Below are 21,357 nucleotides of genomic sequence, written 5' to 3' on the forward strand. Positions count from 1 at the left end.
AGTGGCAACCTATAAATTTTACTGACAACTGATATGCATGTAAGAAAAATTATGTGTTTTAAAAAATGGTATCAAGAAAATTCCAACGATTCTTTGCAATACTAGGAACATGCGAATTAAAAACTCCCCCCCCCCTCTCTCTCTCTCTCTCTCTCTTTCTCTCCACTCAAACTGGTTAATCTTGAAAGCTCTATTAAAGAAGTTGTAGGAAGAAATTAATATTTCATTGAAAGGAATTACATTGAGTTCGGTGCATACTTACTGCCTGCACTAGTTTGTTCCACACTTCACGATATTGTTTGATATTGGTACATCAAGAGAAATCCTCGTGATTTACACTCTTTTCATGTGTGCGAATTAGTTTTCTCATTTTGTGTCTTTGCTTTGCATTCTTATCATTAAACTGAAAAAAATAGTCAAAAAGAAACCATTGAGTACACGTCATAAATTGTACATATTTATTATTCATTGTAGGAACTTGATATCAACATTGTAATGTAAGAGTAATATTTTCGGAAGGCACCAAAATGTCAACTTTTAGTTCAACCTGGAAACAACGTTTTGTAGCAAACGAGCGAGATTCTGACATCTAGATGAATTTCCGGAATAATTCTTGTGAATTTATATTATTCTCATTGTACGTAATTTTCCTGCACTTTCGGGCAAATAGTAAATACGAGGACAAAAGATCCGGTGACCTTTTTGTCCAGGTAGGGACTCGTGTCCGGAACATTCGGTAGAGAGAGATCATGTGTTGATCACTAAACGTACTCAGTCACCGAAGTGGCTCAAGAATATTCATTCATCTGCCGGAGATTTTTCTTTCTTTTCAGCCTGCTTTTTATAACGAACTCGATTTGCAATAGCGCTAGTTCACAATTTTCTAATAAATAAATTGTAATAACATTACAGTCTTCTTGTTCGAAACGAGGCCTCAAACACATTTGTTCGTTCGTGGATTTCCTCTGTCTCACGTGTTCCTTGCAATTGTTGATATTGCATGATACACGAAACACTCCGTGGTGATGTGGTTAGCACAGCTCGCTACGGCGCCAGGTGTCTCGGGTTTAAATCCTGGTCTAGACATTGCTGTCATTTGTTATTTCATCATATCATCCTCATCTTCGCGATTAGCCAAAGGTGGCAGAAAAGCGAATTAAAATAAACCAAATCAATCAATCAATTATGGAGATATTTTAGAATGAGTAATCTTGAATTTCAGTCTGCCCATTATTTGTCTTGGTCACTTTATAAATACTGTCAATGCTTCTTACAACATCGCAAGTACCATTAATGTTTTGGATTTTGCTCAGGGAAGACTACCAAGATGTTGTTTTCAAGTCGTCTCCCTTAAACGAGGAAGGCTAGTGGCAACCTTGCCACGCACCCCTGGTAGATATGTCAGAGCAAGCGTTTGCTGTGTTGGGTTGCATACGTACAGGATATACTTTAAGCGCTTATAGCGCAGAAACTAAGCGCTTTCGAGGTAAACTTTATAGGGAAAAGTTACTTGTTTTTATGATATCTACCAGCACCCAAGCGTTGTTGAAATAGTTTTGCGACACCCTGTATATATAAACGCAAAAACATCTATATGATCCCAGTTATAAGTGAGAACAGCTTGCTATTACCATGAATATTCTACACATAAACGCATGTAGAATACATGACATTAATTTATACTGTTGTACCAAGAACAGAAAAAACCCTCTGGAGCTGCCGTCGTTTTTCAGTCCTTGCTTGCCATGTAATCCTGCTCCTGCGTTGCCAAAATGTTCCATTCCTCAACACATCGTCGTCACCTTGATGCATTGCCAATTGTTCGTATCATCATGAAGGAAAAACCGTAGCCAGCAAAAGCAGAGACATATATGTATAAAACGAAGTTAAGGAGGAGAGTTATAAATATGGAAACGTGGACGGACCACTCCGGGAAAAGAAAAGGGGAACATTTCCGTCTGCGGGGATTGCGAGAGCAGTAAACTAACGACTGTGCATTTTAGCGTGGTCTTTCTTTCCTTGGTACGGCTGTATGTGAATGATGGGACAACTCTTATAACAATAACAAAAAACCCTTTGCGTCTTTTGTACCATGTTATTGCCCTCCGCAAATACCAAAAAAATATCTATCTTTCGTCAAACCAGACATTGTTTTCGTTCCTTGAGTGCGGGACGTGTATTCCCAAAAGCATTCGATTATTCCCGAAGGGAGGTCAAAGCCCTGCAGGATGTCCATCTAACAAGCTGCCTGATCGATGGACCACCGTCTACGAAACTTGTCTGAGGCCTTCCGTTTGTCTACCACGTCAGATGCGCTCAACGTAAACAAAAAGTCGGAAACAAAGAGAAATTCAACGACAGAGAGTACGGAAGTAGCAGTAAAGCAAGTCAGACCGTCGCTTGTTTGAATATGAAATCAGCGAGACGAGCTGGAACGACTGTAAAATGAAGAGTTGAAAGACGATAAGGAGAAAACATTCTCAATTTTACGACCAAATGACACGTTTATCTTCTATTGTTGCATGGGAAAAGAGAAATCCTTATTGTTAGAATCAGATTTATAAAGAAGCGTTCCTTTTAACGTGTTTATTTTGCTTTTAGAGCGAATGAAGTTGCATGTGCTTCGTCAACTGATGGGTGAGGATGAGAATTTTCATAATTATTTATAACAGTGGTTAATTAATAACCATCGTTAGACAGCAGCTCTGCTTAAACGTCTTGCACTAAATCCAACAATTTTACTCCTAATACTTTTCTATTCCTTACCTTTATGTACTAATTCAGGGGTTCCCAAACATTTTCGTTTCTCGGGGCCCTTAGTGTTTCAAGATTTTACCGTGGCGCCGAAGTCAGAATGTAGGCCATTCTAACACTTGCAACGCTCAGTTAGTGTGGTTAGGTCGACCCCTTAAGTTAAAAAACGAACAGGGCGATTCCATGGTGACGTGTGTGACTTTTGTGGAAAAAATCTGAAAGTAATTTGTTTCTATTCATACATTGCATACATTTATGAATAAAATAACTTGCTATTTTAACAAAATTATTTTGTAGTAAGGGCCATATGCTAACGATGGAATATTCAATATTCCAGCTATTCTTCGTACGGTTTTGTTTCGTGAAAATCAGTATGTGATGAGTGTGACGCCTTTGTTCAGTGAAAAAACGTCTTGAAGTCATTGACAAGCAAACTCTGTGAAGTGTATTTTGGTATGTTGCCCATATTTTTGTCAAATGTTCCAAACAAGTGTAGTTTCAATTCCATGCAGGCTTGGTATTCACAATTTTGTTTTTCGTAACGTGTGTGACAAAATTCTTGTGACGTGTGTTACCTTCAACGTTTACCAACTCTGATTAGGCAGAATAATTGAAATACAGCATGTTCAACACAAAATGTTTTATTGACAATCTGGAAAACATTAAAGAGATACTTGCCAACCTCCGTGGCAGAGTGTTTAGAACAGCGCACTATGATGCCAGGGGTCACAGGTTTGAATTCCGGCTTAGGCATGGGTCTTCTTTGTAGGTATCAATTTAATCATATCACCACTCATCCTCATTGTCTCAATTAGCTGAAAGTGGCAGGAAAGCGAAGTAAAATCAATCAATCAATAAATAAACGAGGTAGCAACTGATACGTCTGACAAAGTAATTTTGATATTACATTATACCTAAATGTATAATTAAACATAACACTTTCGAAATGTTTACTTCCTTACATTTCATTGAATTTAAACTGGCCAGACGAACTTACAACTGTAGGAGGAGACATTTTTGTTTACAATGTTTGTGACTGTGTACGCAATTTTGTCCTCAGAAGCTGGCCACTTCCAATAGTTTCCAGATGGAATCATTTGATTTTGATTTGATTTGATTTAGTTTATTTTACTTCGCGTTTTGTGCCTCTTGGCTTATTTGCGAACATGGGGATGAGTGATGAAATGATGAAAAATTGATGAATGGACATTCACAAAGAACCATGCCCGACCGGGATTCGAACCCGGGACCCTTGGCGTCAGATGGAATCATGATGGATACCAATATTTCTTGCAGATCAGTGTCAATAGCTGTCACTTCACCTGGGTAAACACTGTCTTCATAACACACTAAATACCAGTTGGCTACTTGAATTTTGTGGGGTATTCTTATTCTGGTGAAACTCAAGAGTTGAATAAAAGGGCTGTATGTCTTCTGGTTGAAGACATTCCGGCGAAGGGAATTCCTTGTGGAGTATCTAGTACCCCCGTTTCATCTACAGTTGCAAATGGGTTTGACTGGTAGTGCGCCATTATACCTAAGTTTTAACTGCCCCATACAATTCGACAGAGAAACCACGCTCTGCATCTGTATGCAAGTTAAACTGGCTTGTTTAATGCATACGAACCTTGAAGTAAGCGCGCAGTGGAAGATTTCCGCTTTAAAGGTCTACTTATTTGCTATGGGGCAGCTATGCTATTCGAATGTACAGAGACAACACTGTTCCAGATTATGCGAGTTTATTTACATAATGTGCAAGCACAGGTTACATAAATAAAGTTTGTTCGACGATAAACTCGCTGAAATAAAATATTTTCTTATCACTTAGGCCAGTTTGATGGATATTCGTTTAACTAATAAAAAATTAACTAAATCTGTCTTTTGACTGTCAAGTCACTTCTTCAAGTAGGATAGAAGAGAAAGATCATGAACAAAATATAATTAAGTGCGTTCGTGCAAGATCGGAACTTAAAACATTACGGAAAGTACTTATCCTTCTCCTCCATATCGTGGTTGCTCGGACACCTTCACATAATAGCCCCCCCCGTCTAGTTGGCTGCACTTTTTGACACTCAGTGCAGTGCAGGTGTATTCAGTATCAGGATGGTGCAAGGAAATGACGTTCAACCAACTAGATGGAAAGCGGCGTTCAAGTTTAGAAGATTCAACAAATGCCTGTCTGCTGCTTTAAACGGTAATTTGATTAGTTAGTATTCACCACGTGACCATACACCGACCCAGAACGTTGTGCAGACGGTGCAGACACCAAATACACTACTTGACTCGAAATCAACGAGCTAGACGACTCGGTGTTGCACCATGCAACCAACTAGACGCTTCGGTGCAAAGAGAGTCAAAGCGAGTCAAAAAGTGCAGCCAACTAGACGGGGCTATTGTCTACCTTGAGGAAAACAACTTCCTCTCCTGGTGTCAGAATCCAAAATGCGCTGCCTGAAGGACTGCGAGGTCGCACCGAGGCTTCCTTATTACGTCATTGCGTAACCGATTCTATTGACCTCTGGTGGCAAAATTAATAATGACTCCATCAATCTGGCAGAAATGAAAGCGAGATATAACAAAACGACGGCTCCGCGCGCACTACGGTCCATAAATTCCGTCTGATAAGCTTGAAACAACAGGATTTTATTTTGTATTTCTGGATAAAGTGGCACATTACATTTCCATGAATGGACAATGGACATGAAGAGGCCTATCTTTGACTGAGAAGCAGGCACAAGAACCTTTATTCATGATGTTACTAGCTGCACGTGCAAAGTCTAGAGAAGACTGAACGATAACATCAGCATTATTGCTCATGACTGCCTGTTTCAACAGAGATTTTGCTCTTCCAACAACCCTGTCTACTACTCCTTTTCCATGCGATGTATCAGAATATTTTGATACATCCAGAATATTTTTCCCTTCTGGGAAGGGATCATAACTCCAGATTGTATTTCATTCTACATTATTGCATTGTGTACATTTGGACTTTCACACAGGAAAATCACTTGAAATCAACACGAACAGGAAGCAAAAGTCAATCTACGATGAAGATATTCAACCATAATGGATAGTACACTTTCCAGCTCACACCCTTTTCACCGTACTATAAATCAGGAACTCAAATAGATGTGGATGAAACAAACTACATGTAAGCTAAAAATTAATTAACTACGTACACTAGTACACATCATTGTGTGTACTAATAGTTAATGGAATTCCAAGAACTGGGTTGCACTGTACTGATGCCCCTTAATCATTTCTAAGTGGCGTGTGTGACACAGTATTTTCCACTACTTCCAGGTGTTAAAAGTTAGCCTTTATCCTCAGAATAATGTTGCTTCTAGCTCCCCCAGTTTTTGTCCACATCAAAAAGTATAGATTTTTGTGACGTGTGTGACAATACATCATTATGCAACTGAGAAGCCCGTGACTAGTCTGTAGAAGTGCAAAATAGGAATATTTCTTTATTATCTGGGTAGAGAAGATCCTATTATTGGGTTATACATTATTTTAATGAGTTTACCAGAATTTCTTGCTAGTTAGAGAAAACCATCAGAAAATCAAATAAAATGCACCATTTTTTTTAAAAAAAAATAACAACATTGAAAAATCTATCTTTTATTTTTTAAATATCTACGAGGGACGTTCATTAAAGATTTCCCCTGACCCAGTTATAGTTAATGTAGAATATTGAAATTTTATATGTGTAATGATACGTACGTGCATAGGTCATGAGAATTTTCAATTCTGAACTCCTCTTAGTTTTTGTCTTACAAGTACTAAATTGAGACAAGGTGTAGTGATGGGTCCAGTGGAATACCAAGCAGTCATCAAGTTTCTTTACTTGAGTGGCCGCACACCAAAGGAAACTTTTGATGAGATGAAAGTGACCTATCGAGAGGATGCCCCATCGTATGACGTAGTGAAGCACTGGCATCGTCAGTTCAAGTGTGGTCGGACTTCAGTAGAAAGTTCCCCAGTCAGCCAATGACGAAGACACCATTGGGCAAGTGAAAGCCGCCATCTTGGAGGATCGCCGCATAACCGTTTGCCAACTAGCTGAAGATGTTAAGATCAGTGTGGGGTCTATCGAAAAAATCATCCATGACCATTTGCACATGCGGAAGGTGTCTGGCCGATGGGTTCCTCGGCTATTCACACCTTTCCAAATGCAGGAACGAGTCACATGCTCCCAGGCTAATTTGACCATGTGCCAGGAAAACCAGGAGGAATTTTTTGACAGACTAATCACCCAGGGTTAAACGTGGGTTCATCACTATGACCCAGAGACCAAGGCCCAGTCAAAGCAATGGAAGCATCCTAACTCACCACCACCAAAGAAGGCCCGTGTCCAACCCTCAGCGGGCAAAGTGATGCTCACGGTTTTTTGGGACCAGTATGGAGTAGTTATGATGGATTTCCTGGCGAAGGGTACCACAATTACCAGGACGTACTACCCTTCACTGCTGCAGAAATTGCGGATGGCCATCGAAACCAAGATACGTGGCATGCTGACCAAAGGCGTCCGCATTATGCAAGACAACACTCCAGTTCACAACTCACATGTTACCCAGACAGAAGCACGGTCCTGCGGATATGAAATCCTTCCTTATCCCCCGTACTCTCCAGACCTCGAAAAATCAGACTTCCACCCTTCCCAACCATGAAGTCATTTCTGAAGGGAACGCACTTCCACGACAATAAGACGTTGATTTCTGAGGTCAAGCCATGGCTTCTGGAGCAACCTGCAGACTTCTACAAACAAGGTCTCCACAGGTACATAGAACGATGAAAAAAGTGTGTGGACATTGGTGGTTCCTATGTAGAGAAGGATTAATGTCTGCACCAATTTTCGTTTATCTCCGTCCAAGGGAACTGGTTCAGGGGAAATCTTTAATGAACGTCCTTCGTACATGCAAATTAACAAAGTAAAACAAATTCATATTCAGAAAATTCAGGCCTTTTGTTATGAAATGTCAATGTTTTGATATCTTCATAGGGAAATTTTACTTTTGGTTGTGTGGGTTCATTAACCGTGGAATCACCCAACGCATATTTCAAATTCAGTAACATTTTATGTGTAAAAAGTACTAAATAAGCACATATTTGGAACAATGATGTCATTCCAGTGGAGATATTGGAACAATTCGCGGCGCCCCCATTACACCACGGTGCATACTTTGGGAACCAGTTAATATGTACCCTTGAAATTAAATATAAATAAATACATTATGATGTAATCGTAAAGAGTAATAGTTAGATTATGTCTAAGCTTGTTGTGAATAAAAATTTCTGCGCAAAGGAAAATAGATTTTCGGAGAACCGCCCTGCGGTCCGGTAAATTTGAAAGCAAGTCTCGGTACCAGGTTGCGGTCTGGCGGTTGGGGAATACTGATTTTTAGGAGCGTAAGAATCACACACACACAAATGTACTATAAAGTGTGTATGTAAGAGAGAGGGAGAGAGAAAGAGTGGTCGAAAAAGAGAAAAAGTGATAGAATGGGACAGACAATGAGAAATACAGAATGAGAGAAACACAACAAGAGGAGAAACAGAAAAATCCAGAAAGAGATAAAAAACCCAGAAAGAGATAAAAAAACAGAAAGAGTTAAAATACACAGAAAGAGATAAAAAAACTCAGAAAAAAGAGATAAAAACACATAAAGAGATAAAAACTCAGTAAAAGATAAAAACACAGAAAGAGTAGAAAACTCAGATAGATATAAAAACACAGAAAGAGATAAAAACACATTGTGAAAAAACTCGGAACTAGAGAAAAAAAACACACAAAAAGATTTTAAAAACTCAGAAAGAGGTAAAAACTCATAAAGAGATAAAAAAAACTCAGAAAGAGGAAAAAGGTCAGAAAGAGATAAAGAACTCAGAAAGAGATAGAAAAAACGCAGAATGAGATAAAAAAACTCAGAATGAAGTAAAAAAACACAGAAAGAGATAAAATAAACTCGCAAGGACATAAAAAACTCAGAAAGAGATAAAAAAACACAAAGAGATTTATAAAACTCTGAAAGAGGTAAAAAACACAGAAAGAGATAAAAAAAACTTAGAAAGAGATAAAAAAAACTCAGAAAGACAAAGAAACAGAAAAGTGCATACAAAGTAAGGGATAGAGAAATAGTGGAAGGGAGAAAGAAAGAAATGGTGGAATCCGACGAAGTAGAGCTCACCAATAGCAAATTCTGTGACGACTCCACTTGCGAGCAGAAGCGTAATTTTGGAAGTTCCCGCCTTTCTTTTAGTGTTATTTCTTTAGTTTCTATTTTAAGTAAATTTATGTGTAGAGAATCTAAGCATTGCAATATTTATATGAAGCCTCATCTCGGTTCAAATATTTATTTCTGCGATAACGATTGTTTCGGTAAGGTACACACAAATTCGAAAGAAACGCCCTCCCTTACGGTTATGCAACCCGTAATTTTATATCATCTAGTTTCGCCTGGTAGAGTAGTTCCCGAGAAGAGCAGTGTTTCCAATCCTATAACTAGTGTTTCCAACCCTGTATTGGTAGGTTGGTTGTTGATTTGGTGTTTTAAGTCCACAATACATAGTATGACTAATCGGGACTGGACCTACAGTTTAAAGTGGGATCCGAACCCCTTTGTGCCTCCACCGGGACTCCTTGATTACAAGGCGACGACGATACCATTGCGCCATCCAAGCCTGTATTGCTTCGTAGAAGACGAAACCTTAACGTAAACTTCTTCATTCGTGAGTTACATTTGGTTTACAGACTCACATTACAGGACACTCTTTTCCTGTATTGCATGTGTTCTGGAGCATTTATTTTTCATTCTGCGGAGAAAATTCCGTTATTATTTTACATCTTATTTTTCGCAGCTTCTCTACCATTTATTGGCTAATCGCAACAATGAGGATGAATGATGACTCGATGAAATTGATAAGAGGACAGTCATAAAGAAACCATGGGGGCTAGATTCATATTATTATTATTACTAGTATTATCTTTCGTTTTTTACTTTACTTTTGGCTAATCGCAACGATGAGGATTAGTGTATGATAAAATGCATGAAGGAACACTCATAAACAATCATACCCAGGCCGGGACTCCAACCCGGGAATTTCGGCAGCGAGATCAAAAGCCGACGTCTTACCACGCTCGGGCACAGCGGCGGCCAATTATTATTAGTGATATTGTCTCAAGTAGTGTATTTTTCCACCATATTCTTTCATACAGTCATGCAACTGATGAAAATTAAAATGTTAAAATACCTGCCTTCGTTTTTTTTAAAGCTTGCAATATAAACCCCTGCTGCACGAAGCCAAATTGTGGGAATACGAAACAGAACCAAGTTAACATATCTTGACCGTGGAAAGTGTTAATACAAAATCTAGAAAAGAGCCATTTAACAGTTGCCTGATTGCTTTTCCATTTGTTGTATGGGAAGAATTGTCTGAAATGTGTGTGCAGTGGCAGGCAAAGGAGAATACAAAGATCGAATAGAGAGGCAACACTGTCACTGTTCTGCACTGCACAGACAACGCGTCTCGTCGAGTGGGCGGGGCACTGTGGGTGCGAGCGAGCTGCTGTTGCTTCTGCAAAAAAGAACACTGACAGACAACTGAATGACGCTCCGCTTAAAATCTAGTCAATCGAGAAAGGATTTGTTGAGGAAGTGAATTGAAATATAAACGCCAGAATTTGGTCTAAGCCTATAATGGTTACTCGCAATAAGAGCTGATCAATTTTTACATGTGGAATTCCGTAATGAAGGAGGCAACAGGCCGCACTCCACACTTTTAGCCTGGTAACACTAATAAATCATCTCATTATATGCGTTCGGTTATGCTGATAGTCATGTTTAATATATTACCTTCAAACATAAACAATATCATGGACTCACTCAGAGGCAGAATTCAATTTTACGCTTTACTTTCCTGAAGATATTTTAGCAATATAATCATTCCGCTCCATTTTCGTATTCTCAATTGAACTCGCACTATTTTTTCCAGAAGTTGAGTCCCACCTCCCTTCACCCACCTTAAAAATTCTTGGGTGAGAGGCTAAAAACTATACTAAAACTGAATTACAGACAATACTTTACGACTCAAAGTGACGTGACCTAGAACGTAGTGAAAAATCACTGGTGCAAAATTCAACGTAATGATGATGAAATGAAGGTAGGAAAATGGATGTGCTAGAAAGTTTTACATACATACATACACACACATAGTTAGTTCCATGTAGAAGACATTTCTTCACATTTTTCTCACCTTGGCTTCCTTCAATTCACGAAACTGTAAAGCCATGAACTCGTTAACCCCCTATAATCACGGAGTCCCAGGTTCGATTCCTGGTGGAGACACAACTGCCTAGTGGTTCGGATCTCACTTTCAACTGTAGGTCCCACTTCGGGTAGCCTTTCTGAGGATGAAATGGAATTAAAACACGGTAACCCATCACAACACACGCGCAGAGGGCGTTGAACGTCATGACTGACAATGATTACATACATCGAACTTTCAGCGAAGCTGGAATAAGGTCTATTTGCCATGCCAAATAGTGTGAATTTTCAGTCTTCTATACGAAGTGCATGCAAGTTATCTAAAAAAATTAAAATGTGAGGGTGAGTCGAGCTATGTTTCATTCAATAAGATCTTCACTTCAAACATATTTTGCTTTATAGCTGTCGATTTCGAATGGGCATCTAAGACTGGTTGCTTAGCGGACCGGATTTGGAGCAAAATCATGGACTGTCATAGTTCCAATCACACTACAGACATAGCAAAAATTGTTCGCCTGAAGATGAGAGAAGAGGTGATCTCTTGAAATGTCTCGAAATATATAGATAGAATATATGTTCAATCAAAAGGAAAAACAATGGATAATGTCCAATTAAGTAGAAACGTTGTTAGAACCGGTGTTCATTCACAGAGCAAAAGGGTTATTGTGACAAAATCCTGTTTCCCTGCTGGCTGCTTCGGAGAAGAGGGCTTTGTGAAGTTATCGTTTCTTGCCCATGCGGTAGGCCTAATTGGTTAATTGATCACGAGTTCCTTCGTAGGTAAACGCGGCAACAGAGGATCACTGCCATAAAGGTGGTTCCCGCGTCAGCTGAAAGAGCTACAGGAATTTAAAGAACCATTGTCACTAACTTCAGACAAACATCTAATAATTTCCTTAGGTTTCGAAGCTGATCCGAAGGGACAACAAATACCAAAAAAACGACATGAATTAAATGATCGATTGGTCCGTCCTTCTGTTGATGAATGGCAATTTATATTAACAATAATAATCGTAAGCTTATCATTAAAGAGTCAACAATCAAAGCTAATACGCATCTATTGATCAGAAATTACTAGAGTGTTAAAGTTGTTTTTGTATCTTTGTTATGTTAACCCGCTCTTCTGCCACTTTCGGCTAATGAGGATGAGTGACGATTGGATTAAATTGACACCATGATACCAATACTGAAGCAGTGGCTCGAACCCGGAAATTTCGTGGCATCGGAAGTGGACCATTTAACGCGCTTGGCCACCAAAGAGAACCGGCTCTGAGGCCAAGCGCGGTTAGTGGTGGACTAACGATCCAGACACCGAATTTTCCGAGTTCGAGTCTCGCCCGGATCTTTGTCAATTTCTTAATCGTCAGAAATCCCATCACAATCTAAGACGTAACACTTTATCAAAACTTCATTCCCCTCCCCTCCACCTCAAATTTAATACTCAAACTTCCCAACAAAATTTCCATGCCAATTTTAGACTTCCTGCTGATATTGCTCCCTCCAAAAAAGCAATCTAAGACGTAATAGTAATACACAAGACTTGGGATTCCCTGCCCCCCCAAATAATTATCAATCCCGCTACCTTAAAATCTCACTAACTTCATTAATCGCCCACCATAATTTCCCTATCAATCTAAGGCCTAATATGTAAGAGTTGGATATCGCCCCCCCCCCCACCAATATTACTTATTACCCTTAACAATTCCCCTGACAATCTACAAATGACTATTTGTATAACAGCAATGGCTAATTGATGACGTAATTCAACTTGTGCCCTGTTTACTCAGTCAAATTTCCTGGGCACCCGTGATTTAGAACTGTGACAACGTGATAGGTGTAATGTAACTAACAGTTAAGTGTTAGGAATGGGTGCATGTGTGCTGCGCATTTGAATTTCATGTGAATCAAATCTGTCAATAATGTGAATATTAATATTATAGAATATAATATAATGGTTCAGGTGTGCGAAAAAAGTAACCAAGAGCACCAAGGTATCAATAAGAAAGAATTGGAAAGATAAGTTGCATATGGAGATGTGTGTAATTATTAGTTTTGTTCTGGGATGTAGCAAAGAACATCGGTTAAACAGTGCGGAGTTTCAATACTGTGTTTACCCGCCGTTGGATTCAAGCACATCATCTAGTCGACGAGGCAAGGATTCCACGAGCAGATGTTTGGTCTTCTCCTTAAACTCTCCGAAACATCAAACACGTGAGCCAGTAGAGCTTCCGTTGTTCTCAGTTGTCTAGGTTCCCACTCTCTCACCATCAACGCCCAAATGTTTTCGATTGGAAGACTTCGCTGGCCAATCTACTCTTGAAAGCAGATCCGCCGCACAAGAACATGCGGACTATCTCCTCTCTTGGAAATTCCGAAGTGTAAGGCATGATGAAATGATATCGTAAAGGAACATTCGGACCGAAGGGACATGCTGCACGTGGCACATGCCTCTTGAAACAGCTTATCATTGGTGCATGTAGAGTTTCACGCCCATTCCGGTGCAGAAAGTTTCATTTTATTGGTTCCGTTGCAAGTGACATGCTCAAGGCATAGATACGAGTAAAACTGCTGCAGGATCTCGAACGAAGCACCCACCGGGGCTCGAATTAAAGCCAAAGCGTGGTGGCAAAGGCAACCGTGAAGTTACTGCATCTGAGATTTACGTCAAGCAGGGCCTGTGTGGTGTGTGCAAAGAAACTCACGCTTGCTTTAGGAAATAAGGATGCTATTGAATCAATGCAATATAAAAGAGTATATACCGTAAAATATACATTATTATTGACTCATGCATTCCATTAAAAAATGCATTGTTTTCTCGCACATTTCTGCCCGCAATGAATATAAATGTATAATCTATTAAATTAAGCAGGTGCATGCAGATTTAAAAATATTGATAAGATGATTCAATTGAATTGAATTGAATTGTTGTTTTTCAAGTCCACTTGTGCACAGAAAGGCTAATTGGGACTGGACCTACAGTTTATAGTGGGTTCCGAACCACTATGTTCCTCCACCGGGTATCGAACCCGGGACCCCTTGATTAAAGGTGACGACTCTACGATTGCGGCATAGGGGAGGCCCAAGTCCTCTTACGGAGATAATTCGTTCGGAGCAATAGAAATGCCCTATCAAAACAATTGGGGAATATTATTTTCAATGTGGATATTCTTCGGAAAATATGTTTCTAACAACAGTTTACCTAAATAGTGGGGACTTGGGGGTGAGAGAGAGGGACGGAGTTGGAAGAGAGAGAGAGAGAGAGAGAGAGAGAGAGAGAGAGAGAGGAAAAGCACACAATTTTCTGTTCAGTGCGAACCTTTGGGATTGCTTTTTCCTAGCGCATCAAAAACACAATACGTATAACCCAAATACAACCCAAACCTTCAATGGCAAAATTGTGAGTCAATCACTCAACTGGAATAAAAAGTACGGATTTAAATCTAGGCCAGAAGATAGTTATTGCGCTACCATGTGCCAAAAAAATCCACTTTGCCCGCGAGAATTGTCATGCCTGAGTGATATGTAGTTTACGTTAGTTGTGAGAGCTGCTTCAATTCCATTGCCTGCCAAGAATAATGATATCGCTGAAAGCATAAAATACAGAAATGTGCATGTTTGGCGAGCTATGAGAAAAGCAGATCCTTGTGTTTTCTTTTCAAAATTTACTAACTTTATGTCAACTTTAACATATAGCCAATGGCGACAGAGGATGAATGATGCTTCAGGGAAATTGATGAAGATTGAAGAAACAACGAAAAAGAAAAACTCATTATCAGAGGCTAGGACCCAAGAACCCTGGCTACGCAGCATGTTATGATATTTAAGTATATCACGGATTGCTGCTAAATCCATTCCTAGATATTTGTAATGAATGAACCCCCGCCCCCGCTACGAGAAAAAGAAAGACTATAGGATGTGAAACATTCACAATGTAATTGCATTGCTTTACATCGCTCTTGGCTGTATTCCAAATGTAGTAAGAGATCAGCGTTAAGTTAGATTTTTTTTTGTGCCAAGGTATAAGTGTATTTGAGCGCAAGGGCTTGTATTTCATCATTTATAAAGAGTTAACTTCGTCGTTACACTAGCACCAGGCACAAATGCATCAATTTCTATTTCGGTTATTTTACATCACTCTTCTACCTCTTGAGTTAATCGCGATAATACGGATGAATTATCAATTTATAAAATTGTGACGGGACAAACTCAGTGATACATTCATGCCTGACCAGAGTTCGAATCTGGAACATATGACCTCGCTTCGCTAGAAAGGCTGGCAGAAATGTATCGGAAAAATGTAGGAGCACCAAGAACCGGTTTCACCCAGCACAGACAATGAAATCATTTACAGCGACTCGCTGTGGCAGTGTTGCTCGTCACCCCCTCCCCCTCACTCGCAGATAGCATAGCCTTCTCAGCACCCACTTGCTGATGGAAGAGTGGAACCACAAGCAATACAACCTGCGCAGACCCACGACTCCTGTGCACCGTACTCCCGCGAGGAGGGGCGGGGGAGAGTGGACCATGCTTCCTTATGGCCCGAACTGAAGGGAAGAAGGGAGATCTGCGCGGGTACTTTTCGTCCCAAGGATTTTTTTCGTTGTGGTCGATCTATACTTTTCGTTTCAGGCATATTCCGACTGGAAGGTTTCTGGCACCCCTCCGCCCCCCCTTCCCACCATGGTTAATAAATGAGACCCTTGCACTTTCAAAACCCTTATCGCAAGAAAAAAGCTGGCATCAATTTTACACCACCATACAATAAGATTTACACGGGAAACATTTCCTAACATATTTTCTTGATTCGGACTAAGGGCAAATTAAAAATAGTCAAAGAATTAAATTACTGAAAATATGGAAAAGCGCGATACCGAAATCTGTAATGAGTGCGAAGGGAAAATCGAGAAAAGGAAAAAAAAATTAAGTATAAAAGTATTCGAATAACCAGATTAAGAGAGAAAGTTATCACGGCTCGAACAATGCAAATGGAAAAAAAAACGGGAATACGAATTGAAATATACGACAATCGGAAGTAGGCTGAAGGAAGCAAATTTTAATAAACGTGGAAAGAAAACATAATGAAAGGAGCGCTGGTTCGATTCGCGACGGAAGCTCATATTTGTTGTTCGAATCCCACTCTACACTGTATGTCCAGATGCATTTACACTTAAAACAAACTTCGTGGAACTTTTTCCAAATCAGATGTCGCCAAAAATTTAAAAACAAAAAGAATAACTCTGAAGGAAAAATGCCGAAAGCGTTATTGCAAAATGAAAAAAAAATCTTCACATATTCGTTCGGAAGTGGTAAAAGAATAATAAAAAACTCAAGCATAAATGTTAATAACACTTGTAATTATTACCAGAGACATTCTCAAAATAAACTTCTTGTCCGTTAAAATCAAATCAAGAGGAAAGCAAAATCTCCACCCGGTCGCGTGAATCTGTGGCTAGATTCAAGAGTTGGAAACACTACGCTTCTCGCGAGCTGCTATTCCTGGCGAAACTAGATGATATAAAATTCCGGGTTGCATAACCGTAAGGGGGGGGGCGTTTCATTCGATTTCGAGTGTACAATGGGAAGAATTATGTATCTAGTTAAGAGCCATTCCATGTGAAAGTGGACAAACAAGGTTAATTTATTTTTATAAACGTATCACTTATATGAAATTAAAGGAAAAACTTTGTAGAATTTGTAATTGTGAGTACAAATATTAGTTTTATAGCTTTTAAATAACATATTGTTTCAAACCTATTACATTTTATAGTAGAAGTGGAATTTTATTTGTGGTGTTTCATTATATGACAGTAGCCTATTATACCATAAGAAAACTAAATAAATTCGAATTTCGTTCTAATTTCCTCATTTATTGTTTCTATATCTTAAGCTCTGAAATATCCTACTTCATTTCTGAAACAAATCTTAGTGTGAAGAATCTATTTATGATGATTTTAATAGGCTTGGCAATGTTCCATAATCTTACATGTGCATGATGTCCCACTCGTCACAGTCAAAAATGATTATAAAAAAGGTATGTAGTAATATTTTTAGAAACTAAAAGCATCTAAATGTTGAGTAAAGTTTGCTACGTGAAAATAAAATGAAATTGTTTCAGTAAACCTATATATTTCACAGTTTTCTGAAAGACTGGGGAAGGTCATATAGTCATGTCTCAGATGTGTCACACCCGTCACAATTACAAATAAATTATTTTCTGTAGCTGAAAATTGAGATTGGGGATGAATATTCTGAAAATAAATAACTTTCATCAAGAACAATGAAATTACATGAATTGATAAGAGTTACATATTTGAAGGTGCTAAGAAAATAATTTTGAAATGAATGTAAATTTGTCTGAATGTCACACTCGTCACAATTGAATTGCCCTTAATTTAACTGGACTTGATTTTCCTACCTTAAATCATTTTCAGTCACTTGAGCTTATAACGAACCTATTTTCTTTTCTTTAAGTTTCTTCACTTTCTTGTGAACCAGAATGGAAGTTGAATGACTCTAATACATGATGCATTGTAACGAGACATATATTATTAAGATAACTAAAGGTACGTACTAAAATAAACCAAGAAACTTAAATCCGTTTCGTTTTTATCATAAACACTGAATAATAGCATTACATTTTGCAAAAATAGGGGGATTCCACTTCCATACATCCTTTATGCGTACGCACACAAATTAATCCTACATACAAGCTGTACTTTTACAAGAAGTTACTATAGTCGTTTTCACGTTCAGAAGACACAATGGGCTCTTATGGGCAATGCTTTTTTTATGGGAAATACGAGCGCGCTCTTGTGACCTTTCTGAATTTACAAATTTAGCTTATGTAAAATCGGTACCTGCAGTTTTGAGGGAAATTTTGTAGTGAATACGATGGTGAACACAAAAAACTGGTAACTTGCTTACATAATTTTAGATAAATTAAAAACGAAAATTTTCTGTGAAAACAATTTTTACATTGTTTTCATTCCTATCGTTGAAACATGTCGTAAAATTGAAGCATTGATTATTAAAAAAATTGACACTGTTTTTTAATTGTCATAGGTGATGGTGGTACTCAGAATTTATCAATACTTTAAAGCATATGTGCATTAAAAAATATTCAAATAAAGTATGTGGAGATTTTTTATATTCGTGCATTAGAAAATGTCGTCGCTGGCCATTTTTTGTTCTGTAATTCCAAGTAAAACTTCCAGCGACAAAGTTGTGGATAAAATAATGAAATTATTTTTTATAACCACTCAAAGGTTCCCAGAAATATTACTTCCATGCATTTGGAGTTTCTTTTTAACCCGAACCGCGCGCGAAGTAAGGAGACGTTGTCTGGCCATCTTGAGCTGGCTCACCGCAGCATTCCGGCTAATCACCACCAAGTTTTCGAGTTGTTATTTTATTTCCATTCAGTAAAAATATGAACTTCATGCAGTTTGTTATAATAGAATTCAAATTACTTAAATTTAATAATTGACAATTATTTCCAATGCTGCTGTTGTGAGCAACATTAGTGCTGTCGCAAATACACGTTGTTTTTATTTACATTACTGTCGACATTAATACTGAAATGAAGATCACCATTCAGTTTCCAACGTACACATAAATTCATAGACACCATATTAACCTTTGAAAGGCTTTCCAACACGTGACAAAATATGGGGCTTCAAGATAGAAATATGAATGACATGCCTTGCTTGAGTCATTCACGTCTTATCAGTTCACGTGGGCCATAACTCATTTGTTTGTTTGGGTTGCAACTTGAATCTAACCCATGTGCCAGGTTCCCCTTACTTGAGTGAGAGATCTGCTTTGGTCTGTTTAGACTTTTTCACTCTCTCGAAAAAGTGTTTTCAGTTGTGTGAGCGCTCAGTGATTTTTACTTTTTTAAGTGATTTCTGAAGTGTCATATTCGTGCATTACACTCGCGTGTGTAGTGATCGCAATGGATCATAGTAAAAAGGATAACTGTAACGTTCACAGTATAATATTAATAATTACATATAATTATCATTATATATACAAAATATGTAACACCTTCAGTGTGAAGGAAGGTCATCATTTCCCGGCGACTTGAGCTAGCGCTGTATTGGCAACACTGTACGGTTTCTCCATAAGCGCCGTTGTGTCTTCTGAACGTGAAAACGACTCTAGAATTCCCCACCGCACTTGAAATATTGCAATTACCACACTGAATTAAAGGTACAAACCATGTCTGATAAATGTATCCTTATTTTCCTTGGTTTATGCTTTATCGGAAATATTTTTCCATTCTTATTAATATGCAATACGTCTACCACTACAATTAAAGGCTTCCATACTAGAATTGTTTTCAAAAAACAGTAAAATATAACGGGTTAATTATTTTTCTGTCGTATGTTTACTTGTTTTATAACTATATTATTAATTAATAATTGCTTTTGGTTTCTCTTTCAAGGTACGATGTTCGCTATCTAATTGTACACCCTTCTTTCAGGGCATATTCAAAGACAAGACGGAGTATCCCACTCTCACGAGAATGTCATTTTGCCAGTGCAGGCTTCGACTCGTATTTTCTGCCATCTTTCGCCAGTTTGGATGGAGCCATGTGGCCATCATACATGACAGATCAAATCTCTTTTCTCTGACAGTAGGTAAGTGATATGTTAGTATTTACAATTAAAGTTTTAAACGTTATGTAATGTTCATTAATTATGTAATATCTACAATATTTCTAACCTTTAGCATAGATAACATGGCATTTTTTTACTTCCAATGTCTTCAAGGCGAGTCGAAGAAATAAATTATGTGTAAAAAGAACTATATTTTGAAAATGGCATCCACATTTATCATGGTAAGATTTCTACAGATTCATTTCTGAAATATTTATTTTAAAACAAAAGTATTTTGCAATATTAAATATATGTTTTCATTAGGTGTATTTTGGTATATTGAATATCTCCTCCCGTTGGCATTTATCACCGTTCCTGATTATTAGAGTATCATTTCAAAATAACTCAACAGGGCGTGTAGCTGCGGCACTGCGCTCACTGCAGCCGTTTTGAGCAGTGTGCTCTTTTACAGCCTGTCCCAGGATTCTGTGGAGCAACGCCGCGCATAGTGGTAGACAAGGGGAGAAAGTAAGTGGGCGGAGCAAAGCATTGCGCGCTGCTGCAAACGACTGGTAGCGCAGTCGCCTTTCTTCCTCCAAGTAAAACAATTCCCTTTCCCTCTTACGCGATCATTGCGCAGAGGACTTGTTTTCGTTCGCTTGCTCCACATATTCCTGGGACAGATAATAAAATAATTTTCTCACGAATAGAACAAATTGTGGTCCTCAAAATTCAAGTTGTACGTGAAAGAATGCTATTAAGTGTCACAGAGAACGTGTGCAATCTTGTGGTGATGAGGCAATTCCATATCCAACAGTGGTGACGTGGTTCGCCACACTGATTCGCCATTCCAACAAGCAACATTAAAATGATGCTTCTTGTTAAGACTACGAAGTCGTTTTCCTTTTGTCACACAGTACCAAAGGGAGTTGCCGTGAATAGTGAGTAATATAAAAACTAGTTCAATAACATTAATTTTCTTACATATTTAAGCACAAAATATTATTTTCTCAAGATTGTTTATACAGCCACCTCACGTCCTCACTAACAGATTTTAAAAATACACTAGAGTTCCGTTTAACCGAATCCCGATTAACCGAATTTCGAGATTAACCGAACCGCTAAAAAAAAAAAAAATCCGTTTCTCGTGAGCGACCGTGTTTTACGCGGGAGTTCTTGAGTTTAATGATTATGTATTCTTGTAAGCTTTTTGTTTATACCTACACTCTGACATACATATGTACTGTATATCAAAATACTGTACTGAATATCGAAATACTGTACGTAATAAAATGTACGTACTGTACGTATATCAGAAAACCTTTATTCCGGTTTAACCGAATTTTCGTTCAACCGAAGCACCATCGGTCTCATCAAATTCTATTAAACGGGACTGAAGTGTAGAATTTTTCTTTCACACATTTCTAAAATTGAGCAACCTGTTGATATATACGTCTTGCACTAACACATACTTATATTTATAATATTAGGCGCATCCAGAAAGTAAGTTTCCCTGGGGTCGTGCACAAAAACGAAACATTATTTCATTCAATGATTTATTGCCACAGATACAGCACTTATCCAGTTACTTGTCAACATAATTCCCGCCGAAATTCAGGCACTTGTCATAGCGTGTGACCAACTTCTGTATACCTGCGTCGTAGAAGTCCGCCGCCTGAGCGCCGAACCACTGTGTGACAGCCGTCTGAACCTCTTCGTCGCTGTGAAAATGTTGACCG

The 21,357-nt window shown here is 38.5% G+C and overlaps 1 protein-coding gene across 1 annotated transcript in view; it reads left to right on the forward strand.

Annotated features, from left to right (window-relative positions):
* LOC145991744 (atrial natriuretic peptide receptor 1) overlaps positions 1-21,357 on the forward strand; it is a 390,591-nt gene that overhangs the window by 115,078 nt on the left and 254,156 nt on the right. Inside the window, exon 3 of the mRNA XM_083127821.1 lies at positions 19,504-19,660. Within this exon, the coding sequence (XP_082983947.1) occupies positions 19,504-19,660 (157 nt within the window). The remainder of the gene's footprint in view (positions 1-19,503; positions 19,661-21,357) is intronic.

The sequence above is a fragment of the Lepisma saccharinum genome, chromosome 1 (assembly GCF_977018435.1).
Source record: "Lepisma saccharinum chromosome 1, izLepSacc3.1, whole genome shotgun sequence".
In the NCBI taxonomy this organism is placed as follows: Eukaryota; Metazoa; Arthropoda; class Insecta; order Zygentoma; family Lepismatidae; genus Lepisma; species Lepisma saccharinum.